This window comes from Polyodon spathula, chromosome 13 (assembly GCF_017654505.1).
Source record: "Polyodon spathula isolate WHYD16114869_AA chromosome 13, ASM1765450v1, whole genome shotgun sequence".
NCBI lineage: Eukaryota > Metazoa > Chordata > Actinopteri > Acipenseriformes > Polyodontidae > Polyodon > Polyodon spathula.
The window spans coordinates 15,207,688-15,232,411 of NC_054546.1; the positions used below are offsets into that span (position 1 = coordinate 15,207,688).

The 24,724-nt window shown below is 37.2% G+C and overlaps 1 protein-coding gene across 3 annotated transcripts in view; it reads right to left on the minus strand.

Moving 5' to 3' along the window:
• The window catches only part of LOC121325932 (probable JmjC domain-containing histone demethylation protein 2C), a 97,954-nt gene that overhangs the window by 11,318 nt on the left and 61,912 nt on the right, over window positions 1–24,724 (minus strand). For 2 of the 3 annotated variants that reach the window (XM_041269010.1, XM_041269009.1), the window contains exons 3-11: window positions 16,589–16,702; window positions 10,194–10,299; window positions 8,681–8,805; window positions 8,267–8,410; window positions 7,496–7,754; window positions 4,876–6,596; window positions 4,240–4,400; window positions 1,162–3,362; window positions 1–185 (exon numbers count right to left, since the gene is read on the minus strand). The exon at window positions 1–185 is cut by the window's left edge and continues 17 nt beyond it. In XM_041269010.1, coding sequence (XP_041124944.1) covers window positions 1–185; window positions 1,162–3,362; window positions 4,240–4,400; window positions 4,876–6,596; window positions 7,496–7,754; window positions 8,267–8,410; window positions 8,681–8,805; window positions 10,194–10,299; window positions 16,589–16,702 — 5,016 coding nt within the window. Of the gene's footprint in view, window positions 186–1,161; window positions 3,363–4,239; window positions 4,401–4,875; window positions 6,597–7,495; window positions 7,755–8,266; window positions 8,411–8,680; window positions 8,806–10,193; window positions 10,300–16,588; window positions 16,703–21,072; window positions 21,185–24,724 lie in introns of those variants that run through there. The other variant, XM_041269011.1, reaches the window with a different exon arrangement.

The window sequence follows — 24,724 nt, forward strand, 5'->3', positions numbered from 1 at the left end:
TCTGCAAAACACAGGGGAGGGAGCTGGTTCTTCCCCTCTCTTATTGCGGAAGACTCTGCATTCCCTACACTTCCGGAGATTAGGTCCAATTTCAGAACACGAGTCGTCCTGCAGAAAGGACTCTCCTGTCTGCTTCAGTTTCTTCACTTTCCGCCAGTCTTTTAATACTGACCGAGGTATTCCATCTGTCAACAAAGTAACTTCCACTTTAAGAGGCTGCACTCAAGCACATGACATTATTATATACTAAATCTACAGCTAGATTAGAAAGCACTGTTTCTATAAATTACCAGAAATCAGATCTAATATAAAAAACACTATTTTACACACACACATATATATGGGGACTGAGTGCTTATTTCTTTAAAAAATGAACACTAAAAACTTAAATTTGTAATTTGATATATACAAAATATATACACAAAATCGCAGGTTAAAATTTCAATTGTCAGAGTTCATTTTACCATGTGCTTGCCACTCATTTAATTGACATCATAAGAAAAAAAGAAAATAAAAAACACTGGTTCAACATCTGTTATTAATTTGTTATATAAACATTTCTATTGACATTAGAAGTATTGCAGATTTAGAAAGAGAGACCATGGTCATATAATTAAATCTGACTTATTGGAGTAATGCAAGTATAGCAACTTATTCTGCTACAACTTAATGAAATTATATTAGAAATGGCAATGTACTTTTAAAAAATATATATTTTCAAGAAAGTTTAAGCAATTAACAGTGTCTTACAAAATTAAAATAGTACTCCATTTTGAATATATTGCATTCCTTTATTAAAACATGTTCAAATCTTTAATTGCAATGATGGACTCCAAAACATGAGCTCATATATTAAAATGTCCTGTATTAAGAAAACCATACATACATAAGGCTTTTAAAACATCTATATTAAACACATCTTGGCAAGAGGTATTTCACATAAATGAATATTCCTGGCTGAAGCAATGTTTTAACTGTCTCATCTGCTATCCAGATGTGCAACCCTGGAGTTTCTGATGAGTTCAGTACAAATACACATCTTAAGCCTAAGAGCGAAGAAAGCAATGTAATACCAACTTAATTGTAAAATCAAACTTCTAGGTTTAGGATATGGTGCAATGTCAAAAACAAGAACATAAAAAAGGAATGGTATAAACTTACTACTGCTTGCCAACTTGAGTTTAGTTTTTTCCCTGGCACTTCTAAAAATACCATTTGGTTTTACTTCTTCATCTTCTCTCTCATTATCACCCTTTTTCTTTTGCATATCATTTTGCTTCTTTTTGTACGTGGGTTTGGGTTGACGCTTGGCCCTTCGCTCAGCTTTGCTATCACTTTCATCTGAGTCATCACTCTCAGAGCCTGACTCATACGTCCTTTTAGTTCCTGTCCTTGTCTTCTTTTCATCTTGCTCAAGTTGGTCTTCCTGTTCTTTACTTTCTTTGTTATTTTCCACATCACTTGACGTAGACGCAATTAAACTAACAGTGCATGGCTTAATAATCTCTGACATATTGCTTCCCAGTTTCTCAGTTTTATTTGTGTTTTTATCTTCCTCTGAATGCCTTGTAAGCCACGCTTTTTTAAGCTTTGTGTGGTAGTTAGGCTGACTCGACTGGGCAGGTTGCCCATTAGTTAAAGAGCATGTTTTGTTCATTGTGTTGTTTACTGCAGTACTATCTTGTGAAATGGTCAATGAGCATTTCTGAATTTTCACATTAATAGGCTCACTTTCATTTGCGTTACTGCTTCTGGACTGAGCTGCGGCCAGCGCTGCCTTGTGCTTTTTTAAATGGACAAAACTGGCTGTATAAGTAAGGCCTGCACTGGCCTGTGTAGTGCTTCCTGTACTGGGCAGAAATGTACTAGGGGATGTGGTTCGGATCTTGTTATCCTGCAACTCTGCCATTGACTGAGCTCCACTTTTAAGGGCAGAACTTTCCGTTCTACAATTAGTCGAGACAGTGGTCGACATAAAGTAAGTCATGTCTGATTCACCATGACTTAAGACACCAGTAGTTGTGGCTGCAGAAGCTGTTACATGAGTTTTTATATTGCACATAGTATTGGCAGCAGCCACAACAGAACTAGGAATACTGCCCTGGGATATAGCCTGAAAGTTATTTTTGTACTGAGTGCAAGTATCCTCTAAGTTTGTGTTTGGCAAAATGACTCTCCCAGACTCTCTGCCTTCCCCTAGTTTGAGGCAATATGTCCGATTTGTTCCTGTAAATGATGTTTCAATGACTGACTCCTTGGATGCTGACTTTGGTCCTGGCAAGCCATCGTATTTCATGCATGTAGGTGGGCGTACAATAACAGATGCTGTTGCTGCCTGTGGCTTTCCATTGCTTTTTTCCAAATGCCATCCAGGTTTCTCATGGTTTAAAGAATCACTAACTTTCCAAATCTCTGATGAAGTTATCTCAGAACTGTTTTTGCAAACAGTGCTTACATCCCTCAGCTCTGGTAGCAAGGTTGGTGGCTTCTGCAATTCTGATATTTTACCAGCTGCACTGACAGGCTGGATTGGAGTCAGTGTCGGTGGAGAAAGCCTACCATAACTGCCCTCCTTTCTGTCCAAGGTTTGTGGAGTTGGAGGATGAAACACTGGGGCCCTGTGTAATGCTGGCATGCATCGGAGTGGGTTGGATGGGGACATTGCAGGACTTCTTCGTTCATTACCAGAAGCATTAAGGACATGTGAGGCCACTTGCTGAGAAAGCTGCTCTGTTATTTTGCCTACCAAACCCTCTCCTTCTGGTTGGTGCTTAATCAGAGGAGGGGGCTTTGAAAGTGACTTACAGTTAAATGACGTCAGAGTCAGGGGAATCGAGGATGCTAAATGATTGCTGCTCAGTTTCTCAACATAACAGTTTATAGCTTCCTTGGATGGATATAATCTTGGCGGTTCATTCACCACAGTGGTCGACAAGGTGGTGAAATAGCTGCTTTGCGGCAAAGTCTGTGGCACTGAATGCTTAAACTTATAGAGTTCTGCTGCAGAGTGCTCGATATCGTCCTGTTTTATGACATGGTTTTTAGGGCTGGCAGTGGGCAAGGGAGGTATCCTGGGATAAGAGTCTCTTTCTACGTCATTTGACTTTATCTTAGCTGTAAAAGGGGCCACTTCAATGCTCTCCTGAAGAATCATGTGGTTTTCCTCTTTGTATTTGTTTATTCTATCCCCAATCTCTTGTGGTGGTCTCAGCTGCTTGCAGTGAGCAGAGATGGAATCCACCAAGTGCCTATGCATAATGCTTTCCTTGCCAGCCTGTGTTCTGCTGTGGTCCTGATCAGACTTCAAATGCGCAGGAGTAATTACTCGCATTGGATCAATGAAGACTTTTTTGTCTAGATCCCTAAAACAAGAAATAAAAATGTAGGTTGAAAATACAGATTGCCATCTATAATGAATATATAGCGCAAACAAGGAAATCACACCGATATTATCTAATACCGTAAAACTTTAAATAAACGGCCAGCGTTTATTTACAATATTTGCCAGTAGCAACGGCACCTAATGGAGACCGGCGACTATTTGAGACTATGCGTTTATTATGTAAGATCACTAATATCTGCAAATACTTCAGAAGCAATCATGAAAAAGTTGCCAGCACACAACATTATAAAAACAACATAAGTAGGCTTGCAGCACAATAAAACAATCAACCATGGTTTTAAAATTAATAAAAGCAATAAGAATCATCTTTATTAACACATATTGTATTTATTGTTCACCCTCAAAACGTGTACATTGATAAACATGGACAATCGATAAAAAAAATTAACCAGCAACGAATCTTCACTGCAAAAAAAACGCATGAAATACTGTGTTAATACGAAAAATAAGTTCATACTGTTGGCCCACAAAAATGTTTTAACCTGTTTAAAGATTAACAATAAAATCAATATAAGTACCAGTTTTATCACAACTCAAACTAAATTAGTTTTTACAACATGTACACCGATAAATAAGAATGCTAGAAAACACGCATATATACGATACACATCTCCAGCGGAGGACAATTATACCTTAGTTCCGAGAAATTCTGTAAAGCTGACATACATTCAGTAGAGTTGCACTAACATGGTTTCAGATCAATACAATAAAAAAGGCTGAAGCTGCATTAGGGCACTTGTTCAGTTAGAGATAACACATCCATGTTTATTGCTTTAATTTAGGCCAATTACATGCTAATTGACAGATTACATAAGCATAGTGAATGGTGCACTTACTCTTTATGATGGTCTCCAGCTGCTTTCGACAAAGGTGGACTAGCATGCGTGTGGAGTCTGATTGGCCGGTGTGGGTCTGCGCTGGCAGGTCTGACAGGAATGTGGCTCAATAAACCCAGACTGTCTGCTGAGGTCACAGGGAGCCAGGGGCTGTGAGTGTTCTATCACCAAAGACACAAATAAATGTCAGCCTTACCTCAGAAAATACATAGCGATTATGATCTTTCTTTTTAAAAACAATGTGTGTATTTTGTAACAAAGCTAAAAAGAATTGTCTACAGCTTTTGTTGACTAATTTGTTATTTCTAGCCTAACAGATGCACAGATATCTCTTTGCTATGCAGACTATCAGAATTTAGCTTTTTAACCCCCATGTCTTCATTATGTTAAAACAATAACTCCCAACTAAACAAATCAGGTTTTGTAGTTATCCCTTAATTGACTTACCTTAATATGTAAATTGTTTACATTCTTGTAATCTTATGTACAATTATTTTCATCCTACATTTTCTTATTAGTACAAATCAGCTTTCCTAAATTTTGAAACAGTTGTTTACAACAAATAACTATGTATTACCTATACTATTACTGTTGGAAAAGCCTCAATACTAACAACAACAACAACAATAGACCTACCCTCCTCAAACTGGCTTCTGAATTGACTGCATTTTCAGGATGGACCCACTTGGAGGAAGGCATACCAAGACCTGGGTAAGAGTGGCTGCCATTTTGATACTGCCAAATGATTGGATAGAGTCCCAGCTGGCTATATGACGCAGTCGCATGAGTCTGTCCCAAGAGGTGAGGAGGAGGTTGCTGATGCTGCAAAAACTGCTGCTGCTGCTGATGTTGATGATGTTGATGTTGTGCTAGAGCCAAGTGACTTAAACTGCTGGAATGACCAGAGTCCAGCCGTGGGTGTCCACCCAACAAAGACGCTGCGGGCATTCCAGGTAGCACTGTTGGAAGAAGATGAGGGTGATGAACAGAATGGTGTGGAGCACTGCTCAGAGCATGGGCATTGATAGCAGCCATGGGTGCCTGTGGCGAGGATCGAGGAAGGAGGTGGGTTGGATGGTGGTTGTTGGGGGTTAAACATGTTGCATGTGAAGAGGCATGGAGTGGATGAAGATGCTGGTGCAAAAATGCAACGTGGTTATTCTCTGTGTCTGGTCTGAATAGTGCAGGATCCCTGTAAACAGTGAAGTGCTCATTCCTGTCAATAATAAGAGGACTCTTTGTGGCTTCTGCATGGTTAATTCTAGCTGGCACTGGCTTGAAGCTTGACCTGGGCATTTCAGGCTCAGCTTTTGGTGCTGGCCTGTTTGCAGAAGCAGCAGAGATTTGGCTCTCCTGGTACCTAATTTTATGCTTTGAAACATCAGGGGAAGTATTTGGTTTAGGTTTGGAAGTCTCCAAAGGGTTCTGATGTTTAGGCTTGAGGGAGTCACAAAAGTGATTTGATTTGGGCTTTAGAATTTCAGGGTTTGAGTTGAGCTTTAACACATCTGGCGAGGGACTCAGCTTGTTTAACTTTCTACCTTCATCTGTAAAGTTTGATTTGCTAATGCAAGATATAATGGAGGTATAGGAGGCCTTATCATTTTCAGCTTTAGCTGCAGAATCATTGACAGCTGCAACTGTCCTTATAACCTCTGAATGGGCAAACTCAATTTTACTGGCAATGCTATTGCTCAGCTGCTGTTCGAACTCTGGCTTTCTAACATCTGAACCTGATGGATTTAACATCAAATGTCTTGACTCGGATATGTATGATTCTGATGACTGGGATGTCTGCAGGGCAGAAACAGCCTCAGCAGTTTCCCGAGACCCATTATTTGAATTATCCTCAGTGATATCAATAACACATTTTGGTGTAGGAGTTTGTGATACACTGTTAGCATAATGGTCCTTAAGAACATTTTTCACAGTGCTTTTCAATTCTACAATGCACCCTTGGACATCTGGAGTACTGGCATTCTGATCGTAGAAGGTGGACGGCTCTGCTGGTTGGAGCGGAGATTCTGACTGAATTCCTTCTGCTTTTTGAGTTTTTTCATCTCGTTGTATTTCATCCCAGGGATAATGTCTATCTATTAGATTCTGCTCCTCTGCCCCGTTGTTACTCTGGAACTTTTCTTCCTCTTCACTAGCCTTTGAAGTGCTTATGCTTTTGAACTCATTCTCAGAATTTTGCTCGGAGGAAGAATCTATTCTCTTATTAGAGTTTTCAGAGTCACTGCTCTCAGAGTATTCTGAGACATTGTCTGCCTTCAGTCTTTTTAAACAACCTTTCTTTTCGTCATCTTCAGGTTTTCTTTTATGTACAATTTGTTTGTTTTTCTTTTTTGAAAATTCTGCAAATAAAAAAGATCTGTTAGCACAAAAAATAGTAGAGCTTGACAAGTAAAAGATAACGTGCCACTTTCAAAGCTTCCATAACTGCAATACAGATTCTGATTAAAGCAATCCTATCTAAAATGAACAAAAAAACTCCAATGGCATCTGATTTGATCACTGAAAAATGCAAAAGGAGTAATTGTAGGATAATAATACAATAAACTTGGAACTAGGATACAATAAACTACAATTTCTTTGGATGACACCTGCTATTCTGCCATTTAGTATTTTTCATAATAAACAGAAATGTGCAAACAGTTCTTGGAGGCTACATAAAAAGCAACCTTCATTCAGTTGCCACAGCAACCAGAGCAGTCATTGTTTTCGATTGTAGCTCAAAGGACTTCCAACACACTGGTCCTACTTGTTTGTACATAATTTGCATAATTATATTCTGCAGTCTGGGTTGTTTTCATGCTAGTTTAGGTACAAATAATTTAATAGGAAACCCACAGATCACATCATTTGGTCTTGAGCATTGGTCCTGGCATGATTTTCATAATGTCTTAGTGAAAACAAAATCAAAGTAAAAATTATAGTACACGTCAATTGATGAAATTGTGCCCCTCAAATTATGTTAAATGCACAACGAAAGGACCTCAATTAAGCTTTTAACTTAAATCACAAAATGATGCTTTGACAGCTGCCAAAACGCTTTACAACCACCTCAGCAGCACCAATTATATTTCCTTTAAACTGTTTAAAAATAGAGCTATTTAAAAGAATGAAGGGGGTAAGATTATAATTTAAGTACTAAGGCCAAGTATAACCAACAAGTAGGCCGCTGTCAATGAGGGCACAGCACTTGTTCACACTGAACAAAAGAAGAAAAATAAATACTATTCAGTTCACACACCTCCTCGCCCTCCATTGTCAAGTCTTTCCTCTTTTATCTTATCTTCATCTGGCACACTGCTATCTGATCCCTTCCTCTTGCTGGAGCGTGAAATCCGTTGCTGTTGCTGCTGAAGCTGCTGATGCTGTTGTTGTTGCTGTTGCTGCTGAAGCTGCTGTTGCTGGGTTTGCTGCTGCTGCTGCTGAACTTGTTTCGATGTCGCAGTGGGGGAATTCATGACTGGTCTGGGGCTGTTTGCTTGAGCACGTGTATAATGACCCTAGATGATAATTCAATTAAAACAAATGGGGTTAGTTTAACATCATCATTATAATGAGAAGTGATGCCAGATCACAGCCCTCTCCCAACATACACACAAAATAGTAGAGCAAATACATGCTTTCAGATACAGTTCAAATATAAATGGATTTACCGGTGCATAATTTTGGTCTAGCAAACTATTACAAATAGACTTTATAACTACAAAAAAAGCTGGTGTGTTTACCAATTAACACAAGTGCCTATACAACTTTAAATGAGCAATTGTCAAAACAGTCACAATATATACAGTAAAACCTGATGAGCCAGTGACCAATGGCACTGAACATGTATTGGTTTGTCATTTACCAGAACAAAATCCTTACTCGAGTTTACTGATTGGCAAGAAAAGGTGACCGCAGAATTTAATTGTTTCAGTAAGGTTTATTAGTTCAAATAAGATTTTAAAGAGTTTATTTTGTTGCACATAGAGAATATTTGCAGTGTTGGTCTGTGAATGTTAAAGAAACTCACATGAGCTGTATTGCTGTTCTGGCTGGAACGAGATCTGCGTCTTGATGTTATTCCAATGTTTTCACCTTTCAGCAAAGAATGAACGACGTCATCTAAAAATGTCATCTGTACCATTGAAGGATCAACATTCTGAGGCTCTAGAACCTGATTTAACAGAAGGATTGTTAATTAGCTCTCCGTTATATAGTTCTTAATTTAGCAATTTATCAGTAAACAGTAATTGGTTTAAATCTATCCACATGTCCAGCATATAAAGTGGTAGCAATAAAGTAGTGTCCACAGAAAGATAAAGATAATTATAATAAGTTTTAGTGTTGTTAAATTACATACAAAAAAATATGCAATGCTGAAGAGAAGATAATAAAAAAAAGATATATATGCAGTGTATTATGTATAATATATATATTTTTTTACCTGGTCATTCATCACAATCATAGTGCGGCTGAAGAGATCGTGATGTGTGATGATGCCAGTGAACCACTGGGTGGCTGAATCCTGTCTGTATACTCTTACTCGGTATCCATTTAAAGAATAGGGACCTGTGATAAAACCATGACACATGTGATACCAAAAGTAAGACCTACTGCTCATTGATTGATTTATATTATACACACACACACACACACACAATGTAGTTTACAAAAGCCAAAAGTTAGTATGTGAAATGTGCAGTATTGATTCACAAGTCTACTGTATTCACAATCCTGGACCAATCAGTGTAACTGTGGATATATACTGAGTCACACATGAACCTTCACACACCCACACTATAAAAAGACTTCCGTCGTTTCAGGAGAAAGTTTTTCTTCATTATCTGTGCAAAAGCTTTATTTGAAGGAGCCAAAAAAACAGCATTGTTTAACAGCCAGGGAAAACCTTACTGGACAAGAATGCACTTAATAATAAAGCAGTAGTTGACCATTGATCCCACACATTGGCAGACTGCTATGTGTAAGCAATTCACTGGAGTGCAAAAAAACACATGATAAAATGGATGTGCTAATGGGCCAGTAGTCAAATATTATTTGCTAGCTTGTGCACAGTTTTGCATATACAGTAATCTGAAACTAATCTTCTCAGCTGATTTGTTTAGAAAACAGTTTCAGCTAAATCAGGGATATAGCCATGCATTACCAAGACAGGGGCATTCCCAAGGTCACATACTGCATGTGTGGAGAAAGCGCAAAACCTGCCAATTCCGGAAATCTCAAAACCTCAGTGTCAATTTGTTTTCCATGCAGCAGCTGCTAAAAACACTTTCTATGGCCTAAATGTGGCCTTTTAGTTAGCTGCCAAGTCCAACAACAATTATTTCTAATTGTGACACAGAACCTGCAAACAGGTAACCTGTCAAAACCACCAAAAATGTAGTTTGCTTAAAACCCCTAAATGTCTGGTAGTGAGAAGCGACTGTCTGCTATTCCAAAGATTGCTATTCCTAAGACTAAATCAGGGTCCCAAGAGGTTTAAAAAAAAAAAAAAAAAAAAAAAAAAAAGAAGAAGGATTACAAGCATGCATTCAAAATTCTAAAATTTATTGACAATGTTGACCCAGGGGACTTTTTCGACCTGAAAAAAGAAACAAGGACCAGGGGTGAGAAATGGAGAATAGATTAAGGGCAATCAGAACAGAAAATAGGTGGCACTTTTTTTTTTTTTTTTTTTTTTTACACAGAATTGTGGGAGTCTGGAACCAACTCCCCAGTAATGTTGTTGAAGCCAACACCCTGGGATCCTTCAAGAAACTGCTTAATGAGATTCTGGGATCAATAAGCTACTAACAACCAGATGGGCTGAATGACCTCCTCTCATTTGTAACCTCTTATGTTCTTATGCTAAATATTGTATTGCTAAAATGTTTAAGAAATGAAGTCTTTCCCACTCCAATTGTATTTGCTGTAGGAAATATGAATTAAAAAAAAATTACCTTGCATAAAAATTTCCTGAACCTTTTGTTCTTTAACCCAGGCTTTCACTTCCTCGTGAAGCTGTGGATTGTCCCTGAGAACTGGATTCAAACTGTCTACTTCATCCTAAAAAGAGAATACAAAAATGTTCTAGCTCACAATAAAGAAAATAAGAAAAACAACAATGTGTTTCGAAAATACAAATCCCTATTATAACTCACATTGAGAACTTAAATTATTAAATTTTGATGGTGCAGTCTGCAGTTAATATATTAGATTGCTGGCTTAGAGCAAGAACTCTACAAAATAAGATAGTTTATCCATGCTTTGATATTACAATAATGAATATACATTGTTTGTTAAGCCTTCTTGTCAAAGTCAACTTTAAAGAATGATCTAAAAGAAACACCTTCGATATGGGTCACGTGTCTGTTGCTGTGCTCTGCAAGCCATGTCATGTGTTACTGGGGGAAGCCAATCCACACAATGATTTTTAATACTAAAAGAGAGCCTCTTTAATAGTAAATCAACAGTTTGTGTATTACTGAGTAAACAAAATCGGACTATACCTGACCCGACCCGAATGATGCGTGACAATTTTTCACTTGAAAACCTGTTCGTTTGGGTCGGGTCTCAGGTCCGGGTAGACCCGTGAAAACCTCTACTGTACAGTTAAGTACAAAAAAGCAATGATAACAAGCTTTCTATATTGTTTTATAAGGGCAAGCACTACGATGATGCAGCACCACTTGATATCGGTGCATTAACACTTCTTCAGATACAGTACAGTAATTCACATTGGGTAAACAGGAAATCCACTCACCACTTCCATTTATTGTGCTTGTACTGTGGTGATTAATACAAGGATACAGCAACAGACAAAACTAAACTGGGGTATCTTTTATAGTGAGCCATCTATATTTACCAGACCGATGTCAGATCAGACAAGCTTTTGAAATACACCAGCATACGCCAGTGCATCATGGGTCTTCCCTTCTAACCTTAAATTTATTGAGGTTTCACTGCTAGATTCCAGGATTAGAAATAAATACATTTGACTGTAAACACCGCAATATCATTCAATCGTATGTTCCTTCATGCTTCAATTGGAGCTTTGAACAATGAAATCTCTCATTTCTATTTTAAGGACTAGGAACACATGATTTATTTATTGACCTGGAGGCAGAATTCCACACTTCTCCCATACTAATCCTTGTGCACATCCCCCAGCCAGCTGTCACAAAATGACATCTTGTGAAATTACAGTGTTTCCCTAAACGCCAGTCATTTCTCACTGCTCCCAATGAACACATTCAACCACTATACACCACACAAACACCCCCCACCCCCCAACAACATCCCTCAGTGAAGCAAGCACAGGGCAGACACAGTACAGGCTTTTTTCAGAAAGGGTTTCTCATCTCTCAATTTAAAAGCAATACAGTGGAACCTTTTAATGGAAGCTTTCAGTCAGCCAATGACGAGGCATGAAACATTTCGCTTGGGGGTGTTGTGGGATTGAGAATTTAAAGTACTTCCAGATATGAACTTTGAACTAGTTAAAAAATTAAGCTTCCTTCTAGTAGCAAAGTTCCACACAAGCAGAATGTAAACAGTTCAGCAAGAACACAGTGCCTGGATTTTAGAAACTGGCAGGTTATGCTTGATTGGGATGTCTGTCTGAGACCGCATGATCCAATCTACAGACCCTGGAAGTCTCTCCAAAGCTCTGTAATTCAACACTACCTGTGTTCTCTTAAGTAAAGGCTTTAAAAATCAGCAGATGAGGGATATTTAAAGTGCAGTTTCTTTGTTGTATTGGGAAACACACCAAATTATTCCAAAATGTTTCAGGAAAACCTCACTGCTGATTTTATGAATTCCACAAACATTGAGATATGTACTGTATACTGTAGTAAAACGAAGAGAACAACAAGCACTAAAATGTGAATATTATCAAATTCAGTACAAATGATTTAGCAGTGTAGCGAGACATTAAAAACAACTTAAATTCTCATTTCACACACAAATTCCTCAAAACTATAACTTCTACAATGCTGACAACTGCACTTCCCACTGTCAAATGCTTTTAATCTACTCACACTAATAATTGTACAGACAATGAGTCAGACCTTTAGTGCAATAAAGTCGGTTATGCCAAAGCTTTTACCATTACATAATGCAATCAATATGTCTAGTCTTTCTAGACTATCCATATTAGGCCATTATACACAAGCAGCACTCACTGCACTTTCGGCAGTTACAGTCCGTCGGTGAATATTAACAATCCACTAATTAGTAATACATAGAAGTGAATTGATTGTTATTTTGGGGATGAAGCACATCGCTGATGTTGCTTATTAGCATTCCACAAGCCTGTTGCATATAGGTTTGAAAAAACATGACTTGGTGCATATACAGCGGTTTCCGTTCTAGAGGGCAAAAACAAAGGAAAGTACTTAGCAAAGGACATAACCTTTATCTCAAGATAAAGAAAATAAATTAAAAAAAAGGATCCACTCCACTTCTATAAGGAGTATAGCATCTATAAATTAAAAGTAGTTTGGTCTAAACCACAGGGTTACCACAATATTTGTATATCACTTCTGTGTCAGAGGCAAGTAAATAAAGGAAGGAACCGCATTCCTAAAGTTGAATTAGGAAGGTTTCCAATTTCAAAACACTCCCTTCACACACTCAAATATGCAGCTTTGTTTACCATAAAAACATTTTATAGGTTGCATTTGTGTAAAAGTGGCTCCCCCCTTTTTGAAACTTCAATTTTAGGAAAACACCTTATTTCTGTTTAAAAAAGTGCAGCTTGCATCAAATAAAAAAGCAAAAAACATGACCTGAATGCTGTTAAGTTTGTGTGAGCCATAAACATGGCTGTAGTAATCCCATTGTGGCACTGGTAGTAGTTTAATGACAGACACAACGGCGCATACATTGCACCTGTGTATTAGTCTCTCTGTCTTTAAAGGGCCCCGCAAAAATGCCTACAAAATTGACCAGAATATTATAGCAATCTGTTAGCAATCTACCAGAATATTATAATAAGCCCACTGTACTCCATTTCCTTTAGCTACTTCTCAAAATAGTGGTCTTTCCCAAAACATTTCAAATCCACATTTGAAACAGGATCAGTGGGGTGGTTGCCAGATCCACATCCCAAGAAAGCGGAGGGTCTTCTCTTATTATGAAGGTAGCTTACCCTTCAAGGGCAGCAATAAACCCTCATCCCTACATTGCTGTGTGGACCAGAGTATAATCAGCTGCTGAACAGATTCAGAAAGAAGCATGTCCAGGCACTTGCCACAGACACCAGCTGCATCTTCGGCAACTAAACCCACCCCCATACAGGCATTTACAAACAATACAAAGAAAAGGCTCTTTCACAGTAAACAGAAAGAATAAAACAAGCATCTTTACCCAACTGACCAGCCTCACGACCAACGTGTGGAATTTGATTTCAGATGTGTTAACCATTATAAAACTTTCAAGCACCCAGATCCACTATACATGTACTGTACTGCACACCACAGACTTAAAGATGAGAAGAAACATGAACACACCTGTACAGTAGGATTATGTACAGTACTGTAGTTGGCATGATTGCTAGAGTACTTAACAGACATCCTGTATTAGAGTTACTGTTGTAAGTAAACAATGAACACAATCTATTGGCTGTTTCAAACAATTAAAAAAAAAAAATACTGCTCTTTGGTAACTTAAGACAAGGTAAAACTGATTAAATTAAGTCATGGTTGTTGTACAGTAAGTCAGCTTCAACCCACATTTTATATATATCTATCTATCTATTTATTTATTTATTTATATTTATTTATTATATATATATATATATATATATATATATATATATATATATATATATATATATATATATATACACACACACACACACACACACACACACACATATATAATATATATATTATATATATATATATATCATTAATCCCTCGCGTTGGCGCGCAGTTTCACTAAGTTAATACAGAGCAACGAGACCGCATGCACATACTACTACGACTGGTACACAAGAGAAAGCTAGAGATGATGCTGGTATTGGTAGGGGGAGATGCCGGCGAGATGGGAGCACGGAAGAATACACAAGATGCCGCTGAAACAAATGCGGATGAGTCATATGTTGCCGTGGAAAACTGTGTATACACAAATCTATATGCCGCGGTTGGCAAATTGGTATACAAAAGGAAAACCGTGTACATGAATTCCGCAGTTGGCAAAGATGCGGTTGGCAAGGGATTACTGCATATATATACACACACACACACATACACATATATATATATATATATATATATATATATATATATATATATATATGTGTGTGTGTGTGTGTGTGTGTGTGTGTGTGTGTGTGTGTGTGTGTGTGTTCCATCCTCTGCTGCTCTAAAACTAAAAGGAGTAACCGTCTTTCTTTCTATTGTACATTTGAGTCATATAAGAACTCAGCAATCTCCACCAAAGCAAACAATTTGGTTTCTACATACCACATTTTGCTATCATCTCTTCCTGTAGACATGCTTCCTTAACAATACCAGTATGTGCAGAACGGTTAGTAATACCTTTATCTCCAAGCACAGATGCATGTACAAAAACAGCTTGTATAAATGCCAACCGAAAAAATATACAAAGCCCTGTTCAATGCATGGTTAAGATTACTGAAAAATGTCATATTCTGAAAAGGTACTGTTTAGGCTATTTACAGTTCTACAATAGTGCACTCTACAACATGATTATCATATTCCTTCGAATTTAAACCAGTTTTCGAACCATTTTTTGCCTCTCAAAAATAGCCTGTGCCTTAAATTTGAGTACAATAGTGATGCACATATAAAAAATCAACCACAAAGACAGGACTACCGGAGTGCACAAACAGCAACATGACTGTCTGCCGAGAAGAGACAAACAAAGATGTCACTGCCTGAATACACAAGCAACAACATGACTTACTGACAAGAAAAGACGAACCAAAACGTTAATGTATGATCTCGAATCACCCATGACATACGGGCAGCCATTTTCAAATAAGTGTCATTAGCTTCCTGAGGAAAATCAATGACAAGCTTTTACAATTTCAGCGTTTCTGACAAAGAGTACGAGCGTGGACAGATTAGAAATGTTGATCAGACCACTGTATTTTTTGACATACCATGCAATACCACAGTTCCCAAATTTGGAGAAAAAACAGGTGTGAGTAATCATGACTGGAAATGAGAAGTAGCACATGTAATGCTCTGTGTGATAGCAGTCGCAAACTACCTCCATATGCGTAATTGAGGCTGTATCTTTGTAAATGCATATTTATTTGATGTTTAATTTTTTCCTCATATTGAGGGTGGAAAATTTGGGCTGCTTAATTCGAGTGTGTCTTAAATTTGATGGAATACGGTACATCTCAAGATCATTTTCTAGGCGGTTTGAGTTCAAATCACTTCAATGAAGTAAGGAATTGTAAGTGATAAAGATGTATTATGAAGAGAGAGCATTTTTCACATCCGTTTCTTGTGCTACAGTATTAGGTTTTGTCTACTTTTGTAACAGAAATTCTATGCAAGATGCCTGTTGTGATGTAGTAGGTTCTCCGAATCCAATCTTATGCAGTTCTCATGCTTAAACAGAAAGCCCAGGTCCTGTTTTATATGAAGTTTGTGGTATGTCACAGCTTTCTTCATTAAGAATTTTTTTAACATACCAGTATGATTCAATTGTAACCTGTTTCTGATAATACGTCACCGTGCTACACGGCGTATAACACACAGATGCCTAAACATAGGGACAGCAGGGCATTACCCTATATATGGCATAAAAATATAAAAACTAAGATTGAAATTTAAAGCAGGTGGTATTTCATTATACATTCAGCTATACTGGAAATGACATCTACTGTGAGTTGAGTAAAGTAAAACCACACTGAAAACACCATGTGTCAATATGCAGTTAAAAAACTAAACAAAAAAATATTATGCTACCAGTTTTGCTCTGTGTATTAAGACACATTTTAAAATGTTTGCTTCCCCCTGTTTTAGTATAGTGTATGACACAAAATGCTGAGCTAATTTTACTTTTTGAAACATACCATATAAATTGCTTACCTTATTCTTACTGTACTGTATGTGTATTTCATCCTTTTGGATTACAAACATAGTAGCAGCAATGAGGTTTAATGTCAGGACCATAACATGCACCATGATTCATATCATATTGTGACTTGAATATCACAATGTATATGATGACCTTACTGTACTGGTTACACTACTACAAATGACTATTTTCTTCTATCTATCCCTATATCTAACCCCCTATCAACAGTATCTATATAGCAACTATTCTATACTGCTGATGTAAAATGATTTCTTTCACAGCCACAAACCTGATAAGGTTGACAGGCACCATCTCCACTCAGGAAATCCAGATGTTTATCTGCGAAGAATTCTACTGCAGTGATTGAGTCGAGCACAGCTTTCCCCACCAGAGGTTTGAATGTCTGTAAAATGAACACAGTAACGTTACAAATAAGAAAATCATTAAAGAACCAGTCTGACAGTTCAAAGCTTGCCAGTTTAGCTTTGATGTGCCTTCTGATGTCAGCATCCATCAACTTGCCTACCACTGGTGAATTTTCTATCAGCAAAATAAAAACAGGGGCATCTTGTCATGAGTATGCACACGTCTAGGAACACTTTATAAACCCATACAGACTGAATTCAACAGAAATACTATACATTACATACTTTAGTCATTATGTACCACACAGTAAAATAACAATAACCATTATTATTGTTATTATTATTATTATTATTATTATTATTATTATTATTATTATTATTATTATTATTATTATTATTATTATTATTGTTATTATTGTTGTTATTATTATTATGATCATTATCTGAAACCAATTAAAAAAAAAACAGGATTTAAACCTGGAGAAGCATCTCTGATCAATAAATTCCAGCAATTTGAACAAATCCATTACAATGTTGATAGCCCATGTGTGTAGCGCAGAAGCTCAGACAAGCCCTGGGAAATAAATGTTTGAATCACATGATGTCACAGCTCCTTATGGGATGATATAATATGCTGATTGCTAAGGCACATTAGTCTACCCTTGTTTGCAATTATTAAATCTTCCGTCGGTGCATTCTAGACGTACTTTTTGAAAGTTCATGGTGCAAAGGGAGTTTTCCTGCTACTGTTATATGCTAAAACTCGGTCGTTAATGTGCCCAGCTTGACTATCATCACAATAAGAAACAAGACAATAATTTCGTTTCCAGAGGTTAAAATTATGTAAAAGAACACACACACGTTGCAATTTTTTATATTTATTCCAGTTTATACTGTACGTGTTGTAACAATACGATTGTACTTAAACACTTATACACCACAGTATTTATAAACTGTGGGAAGGGTTTGTTAAAATCAGACACACTTTGTTTATTTCAAGGTAGTATTATTATCTTCTCAACTATCACCTGTTTAAGCGATTTAAGTCGCTCGATGAGGAATCTGGGTGTTACTCTTGATCCAGAATTGTGCTTTGATGTGCATATTCGATCTGCCTGCAAAAATTCTTTCATCTTAGAAATACTGCTCATGTTTGTCCATACTTGGATACAGCAAAATCCTTAATCCATGCTTTTGTTACATCAAGGTTGGATTACTGCAATGCTCTTTTTTGCCAGGCTTCCAAAAACTACTATAGCCAAGCTTCAATTGATTCAAAACTCTGCGGCTAGAATCTTGACATGTATTAGGATGCGACATCACATAACCCCTGTTCCGTTAGGCCTCCATTGGCTCCCTGTAACTCAATGAATATAGTATAAGGTAATTCGCTTATAAAGGCTTTGCATGGACTAGGACCTTCCTATTTGTCTGAACCTGTGCAGCATTATGTCCCAAATCGAGCACCATGCTCTGTTGATGCTTACTTACTTTGTGTACCTTCTTTTCAGACAGTTACTTTCGGTGCCCGTTCTTTTCGAGGTCTCGCTCCTAAACTTTGGAACTCTCTTCCCGGAGGCATCAGGAGTGTTCCCACAATCTCTTTGTTTAAAATTAGACTGAAGACTTTTTTGTTGGACCAGGCTTATAATTAGATATTTTCTTGTTTTTAAAGTAGATTTTGTGATGCGCCTTGAGACATTTTATTATGTATATTGGGCACTATAGAAAAAAATATATGGATTGATTGATTGATTGATTGATTGATGACCTACCGTACAACTCGCACTAAAGTACTGACTGAAAAACAAGACTGGAGCTGGAGCGCAATACCACAGTGAAATGTCACTTTTCTGGGGCAGGTAAATATAGTAACAAGACATGTAAACTGCTACTCTGAACAGAAAACAGGTGTTTCCCTTTAATAATGAAGAAAAACACTTCAAACCTAAAATGTAAAAGCGAGACATATTGTTGTGGGTTTGTTTTTAAAGAAAAATACTATACAGTATTATGACTGTTCTCTGTATAATTCTGAAACCGCATTTAAAATACAATATTTAAATTAAAAAACAGGTTACACAAACAACCCTTACTTTTGTCCTAATTGTATACTGAATTTCAAATAGGAAAACATTAATAAAGTGAGCAAATGTTTTAAGTTTCACAGGTTGACCAATACCAAATACAATGCAAAATCATACTCCAATAAAATTAATTTACCTTTGACCTCACTTGACAAGACCCATGTACTGTTTGACTATAATGACAACAGTGTACCTAGTTTATTCTGCACAATGAATAAAGCCTATTAAATACATGTACTGTATCAGTTTGATCCTCAAATCAAGATCATTTAAATATTTACCAATATAACAGTACACAAGCACACATTTCTCCAAACAAGCAATTGGGTCACATCCGCCAGCTTGTAAATGAGAAATTAAAACGAGACAAAGCACTAGCACATGGACAATGCAATCATTGTTGCACACCTCCAGAATACAAAAGTCATCTGAAGCAGAATCATGCGCTGCACTAAAGGCAGACAAATCATCTCCTTTAAATTTTGCCTGCATCTGCAAAGTGTTTCTGAAAAGCACAAATGCTCTCTTCCGAAACAAAGGATCTCCAAACGATTCTGCAATCCCTGTATGCAGGGCTTAGCTATAATTTACCAGTAAATATTTTATAAGTCTGAGTGCATTGGAATGTAAAGAAATGCGGATGGAACTCATGCATAGCTAAGTAATTTGGAGGCCTGAAACGGCTGTCATTCTCTGATGTTTTAACAGCCTTAGGGGAAATGTCAGGCTGCTATCTGATGAAGGTCACAGTGGAATACAGCTCTGGTTACTCACACACTCAACCTTATACATTCTTTATTCTGATAGCATACAATAGATGTGTTCATTAGCACAGTGACAAGAGAAAATCCTGCTTTTCTAAGGGTTATTAATAGTGACTGCTCCATCGTTGCCTCAAGACTATTCATTTCTGTTTACAAAGCTTAATGTTTGGGTCTCCTGTACTGTATCGATTATACACAGGCCAGTACAGTTCCAGCTGCAAGGACCAGCTATGTTCACCTAATTCCCCTCTCTATGAATTGTATATATTTTATATTAAATCAAGACCAAAAATAGTCAGAATAACTGACAGTACAGGGTTTACTGTAACACATCAGTACTGTTTATCTAAAAACAACAACCTGTAGTTTTGTCTTAGGCAATAATGTTAACTAACAGCATGCTATTATATAGTAGAATTTTAAACCTATGTTACTGTGCTTCATAACTCTCTTCTGGTTCTAAGAAAAAAAAAAAAAAATCATCCAGCAAAAACAGGCCATTATTACATATGACATGAATGTATTTGTATACTACTGAAACTGAAATGTTCAGAGGCTCTGTACAGTACCCCTAAATATTGCGCAAAGCTGCCACTACGAATGAGGAAATGTCTGCAACAACTAACTTGTTTAGGGCTCCATATTGCACCACATTCCATTTAGAAAAAACAGAACAGATGAGCACTCCCTCACAGGCAAGCAGGTTAAAAATAAAATAAAATAATTCACAACACCACAGAATGCATTTTAAATTAAAAAAATATATATTTCAAGCACCCACAAGAGTGCAAATACTGCCTACAGTTTATAAAAGCAAACTGATACAATATTGCAGCACATCCATGGATTAAAATGTATACTGTGATAAGATCTGGAACAGCCCCCTCAGTTCAAAGTGCACTTTGTAGGAGTGTAATGGGAAACAGCTGTGCGCTGCATAATACCGCATTTAAGGAGTGTTAACGAAATAGGTTACAGGGCAGTTGGCCCTGCATTTAAGGAGTGTTAACGAAATAGGTTACAGGGCAGTTGGCCATGCATTATAAAAAATTAAAAAATACAGGAAAACAGGGTGGCAGCCCTGGTTCAACAAGATTACAAACACCAGCGAGAATGCCAAACTCCCACCCTAAAATCAGATGTAAAGAGCATTCAAATCTCACTGCCACTTGAAGCAGATATGGATAAGACAAATATTGCCTGGTGTTCTGCACAAAGTTCTTATCAGAGAAAAAAGCATGGAAATAAATCAACCTTTTATACAGCAACAGCTGACGTTTTATTTTTTTAAAACATGCTGTTGACTTTCAATAATGCTCCTCAAGCAGAAACACCGTTGAAATAAAGTAGCTAACAATAAAAGGACACGAAATAATATTCAAAATGTCATCCATACTGTGTACCACTGTTTAGATGGAAATTTGAGCACATCAATCTAATCTATCGAAACACCATATCAAATAAATACATCCTAAACTCTCCCCGAAGACAGCAGCAGTTCTGCTTTGGTAGTTTCACAGTGTCTTCAAAAGGAATTGAGTCATATACAGTACAAACCTTTTTAGTTTTTTTTTTTTCCTCTTCTGAATACTTCAGTATCCTAAAATATGAGAACAGCCCAAATAGCAGCAGCTCACAGGTCCTTTCCAAAGTCTCGCTGGTAATTTTCTGATCAGCAAAGGTAACTTAAATTACTCCTCCTCAGAGAAACGTCTTCTAATTATTAAAAAGAAAGCCAAACAGCTACAGTACAAACTGTAATTGGCCACAAGTCAGACACTAAGTGCACAACAAAACAACAAATGGAGAGATCACAGAACACAGCAACAGAACTGCAGAATGCATCTCTCTCTCACTCTCTCTCTCTCTCTCTCTCTCTCTCTCTCTCTCTCTCTCTCTCCTTATTCACTCTGTCATCAGCAGTGTGGTGTTAACAACTGAGAAATCCTGCCACTGGAGCTCTACAGTCTACCTAGATCTGGGTCACGATAACTTCTCAGGAGGCTAGTTACACAACCAATCAGATATTCCATACAGCGTTCAGCAACCAGCCTGCAGTTAATAAAAACCCAGCAGAGAGCAAGAGCCTTTTATGTTGTATTTCAGAAAAGCTTAACATGTTTTGTAAGTACATCCAGCAATGCAGACGCCCAAATGTGTCTGTGCTGGGAGGCAGGCTGGAATCAGGAAAGGGGAGGTGCATTTAAAACTGTAACTAATCCCCTGTCACAGGTGGCAATAGAGTCATTTCCAGCATGAGTCACACTGCTGGTTACTCATCTGGCAGACCAAAACGGTTCGGTTATAAATTTAAAAAGTACAGACAAAAAAGACCAGACTAGTGTTGAGACTGACAAGTGAAATTTGTTGCCCAAACCACTTACTAAGCAGTAATCAATAAAACACATACTCAGAAATGCTATAATGAAATACAAGGGCTAAAAGTACAAAACAAATTAAAATTGGAAAATACTGAAAAGGCTGTTATAACCATTGCGCAGTTCTGTGAATAATATAAACATTCCCACTATGCACGAACTCAAGGAACTAACGCCTGGAGTTCTTTCACATAAAAAGAATTGTGTATATTAGTACAAAATGTTATGAACAGATAAGTAACCATTGAACTTGTCGAGTTGTGCTCTGCTGTCGTTGTTGACCCTTATTGTACAGTAGCATAAGGAAGACAAACCACAATACATTTACAGCTAAAACTATTTAGAAGGCTCGGATTCCCCCTATTGCATCTAGTGTTTGCAGATTTTTTCATTTGATCGCAGCAGCTCTGAGGACTGGGTGAGGATGCAGTTTCATTATTGTTTGTTTTTGTCATCCACAGTAAGTGATGCTGAACCGTTACTGATTATTCGCTGCTAACAGATGCCTATTGATCTGGAAAAGGTACTAGCAGGAAATGGGAGTAATATCCCTCCCATTATACAGACATTGAAATGCAATCCTTTTAGAGCCTTTTTGCTGATTTATGAGGTAGGAAAAAAGACCAAGGTCAGACAAAGTAAACAACATAATGAAATGTGAAATCTCCAGCTACTATTACAGTAGATCAACAGTGGTTCATACAGTGAAGGAAAAACTATACACTATACTACAGTGTAGTTACAGTAATTTTAAAAACAAAGAAATTGAATTCTCAGTAAGCTATGTACTGTATGGATCATCACAGCTGAGAAGTTATGTTAAATGATCAAGACTGTACTGTAAGAATACCTTGCATGTCACGGCCTCTAAACTGTATGTAATCACCAAGAATTAATAAGGGAGGATGTGGTAGAAAACACAAGAAACAAAACCTGTTGCATGGAAGAGGAATTGGTAATCTCTAGATTAAGTGCCAGTGCAGAATCAACTTTTCTCAGTCATCATTTAACTTTACCTCTGACTAATTGAATAGGCTAATGTTTTCAGTGGCCCAGTCACCCATTTGAGAAAGCACTGCACTTCCTGGGCTATGAAGAGTGGGAGGCAGGATGGAGGGTGGGTGTGTCTTGTGAGTTAATCACACTTTCAAGAGCATGACTGAACAAAAGCAGAAGCAAGATAAAAATAAAGTAGTATAAAATTCCCCAACTGCTAACTACTTCTATGTGTCTTTTGCCCAATTACAGTACCAACAGGTATTTCATGTATTTATTTAAATTATTAGAATTTAGAATTGATATTCTCACTTTAAGCAGCGACAGTTCAACAACTGCCGAATTCTTACTTGATATGGCTGGAAAAATGGTGTGCAGTTGAGTGGATTTATTAAATAATTTGGCAGTCTAATTAAAGGGCATTCCTGGCTTGTACTGTGTAGAATAAGGACGGTACTGTATTCAAGGTTATGCAGTATGAAGCAGGTTTTCAAGTAAAGGCAATTAGCATCTCACTAGAATGTTTTTAACACTACAATCAAACAGTAATGCACATGAATGTGCTGAGCAATTTACCAAGATACATTTCCCTATTCTACCTCACTTTAATTGGTGAGAACTAGAACAGTCTTGTCCAGCTGGCAGCTGGTTATTAGATTACAAACTCTAAACACACTGTAAACGAGACATCTATGCTCAAGAGAAATATAAACCTTCATCTATAAAAAGAGATCATTTTACAGTTGCGTACTAGTGCGGCAGAACACTCTACCTTCACAAATGTGCATTTAACTGTGTCAAGCAATCTGTGCCACAAACTTACACTACCAGTACTTCTTACAATCCCTGACCTTCAATTTTGGAAAGCTACAACAGGATGCATGCAATAATTGTTAACAGAGCCTATTCCAATAACAGCAGGGCAAAAGCTTGTTTACTGACATTACACAGACAGTGTATTCTGCATTGGGAAGAATTAAAATAAAATAAATAAATACACAATACAGTGGTTCATTGTTTTTTCTCTTAAGTATTGAGGAGTGAAATATTGAACAGTGAATTTGAGAAAGGCTATTACACATTACAGTGCTGAAGGTAAAATGTGCTGTCAAAATGTATAGTGCTATAGTATTACAGTGTCATTCTACTAGTGTAAAGGGTCATACAGTTTCTTCATGGTAGAAACTACAATAATTGGCACACATTTCAGCATGATAATCATATTTGTATTTATGTATGCATTTTCATCTACAGGTACAACCACTAAAAACAACGACAGGAGACAACTATTTAACAATGTCTAAGATTTAAATAAACATTTCAACCATAAAAAGAATCAAGGAGTGTATGCACTGTACAGTCATAAATTGTCCCTCTGTTGCTTGACCCCAGCCAATAAATAAGAAACAAAAAAGTAAAAAGCACAAAAGGGAATCTGAGATGTACAGTACAGGGTCTCTGGGACAGACAGTACAATGTAAAGTACAAGGAATCGGAGAATGCGCCTTCAGGTTTCATTGTGACACCCATTAGAAGAATGTGTATATATATATATATAGTATAGCATAGTATAGTATAGAGTACATAATATATGAAATACAAAAACATCAAAATATAATTCATAACTTGACTCTGGAGTACTTCAAAATGCAATCCTCTGATTTCAGGCATTTTGAACTACTGTATAACTGGATGTACCCTTCAGCATCTATTGGGTTAGCTTAATCTGCAAAAAAAAAAAAATGAGCAGCCTAAACTGAACAAAATGTTACTGTTATAAGCACAGTAAACAAAGCAATGATTTACCATCAGGACAGTGATTGCTTTAAGGTTTT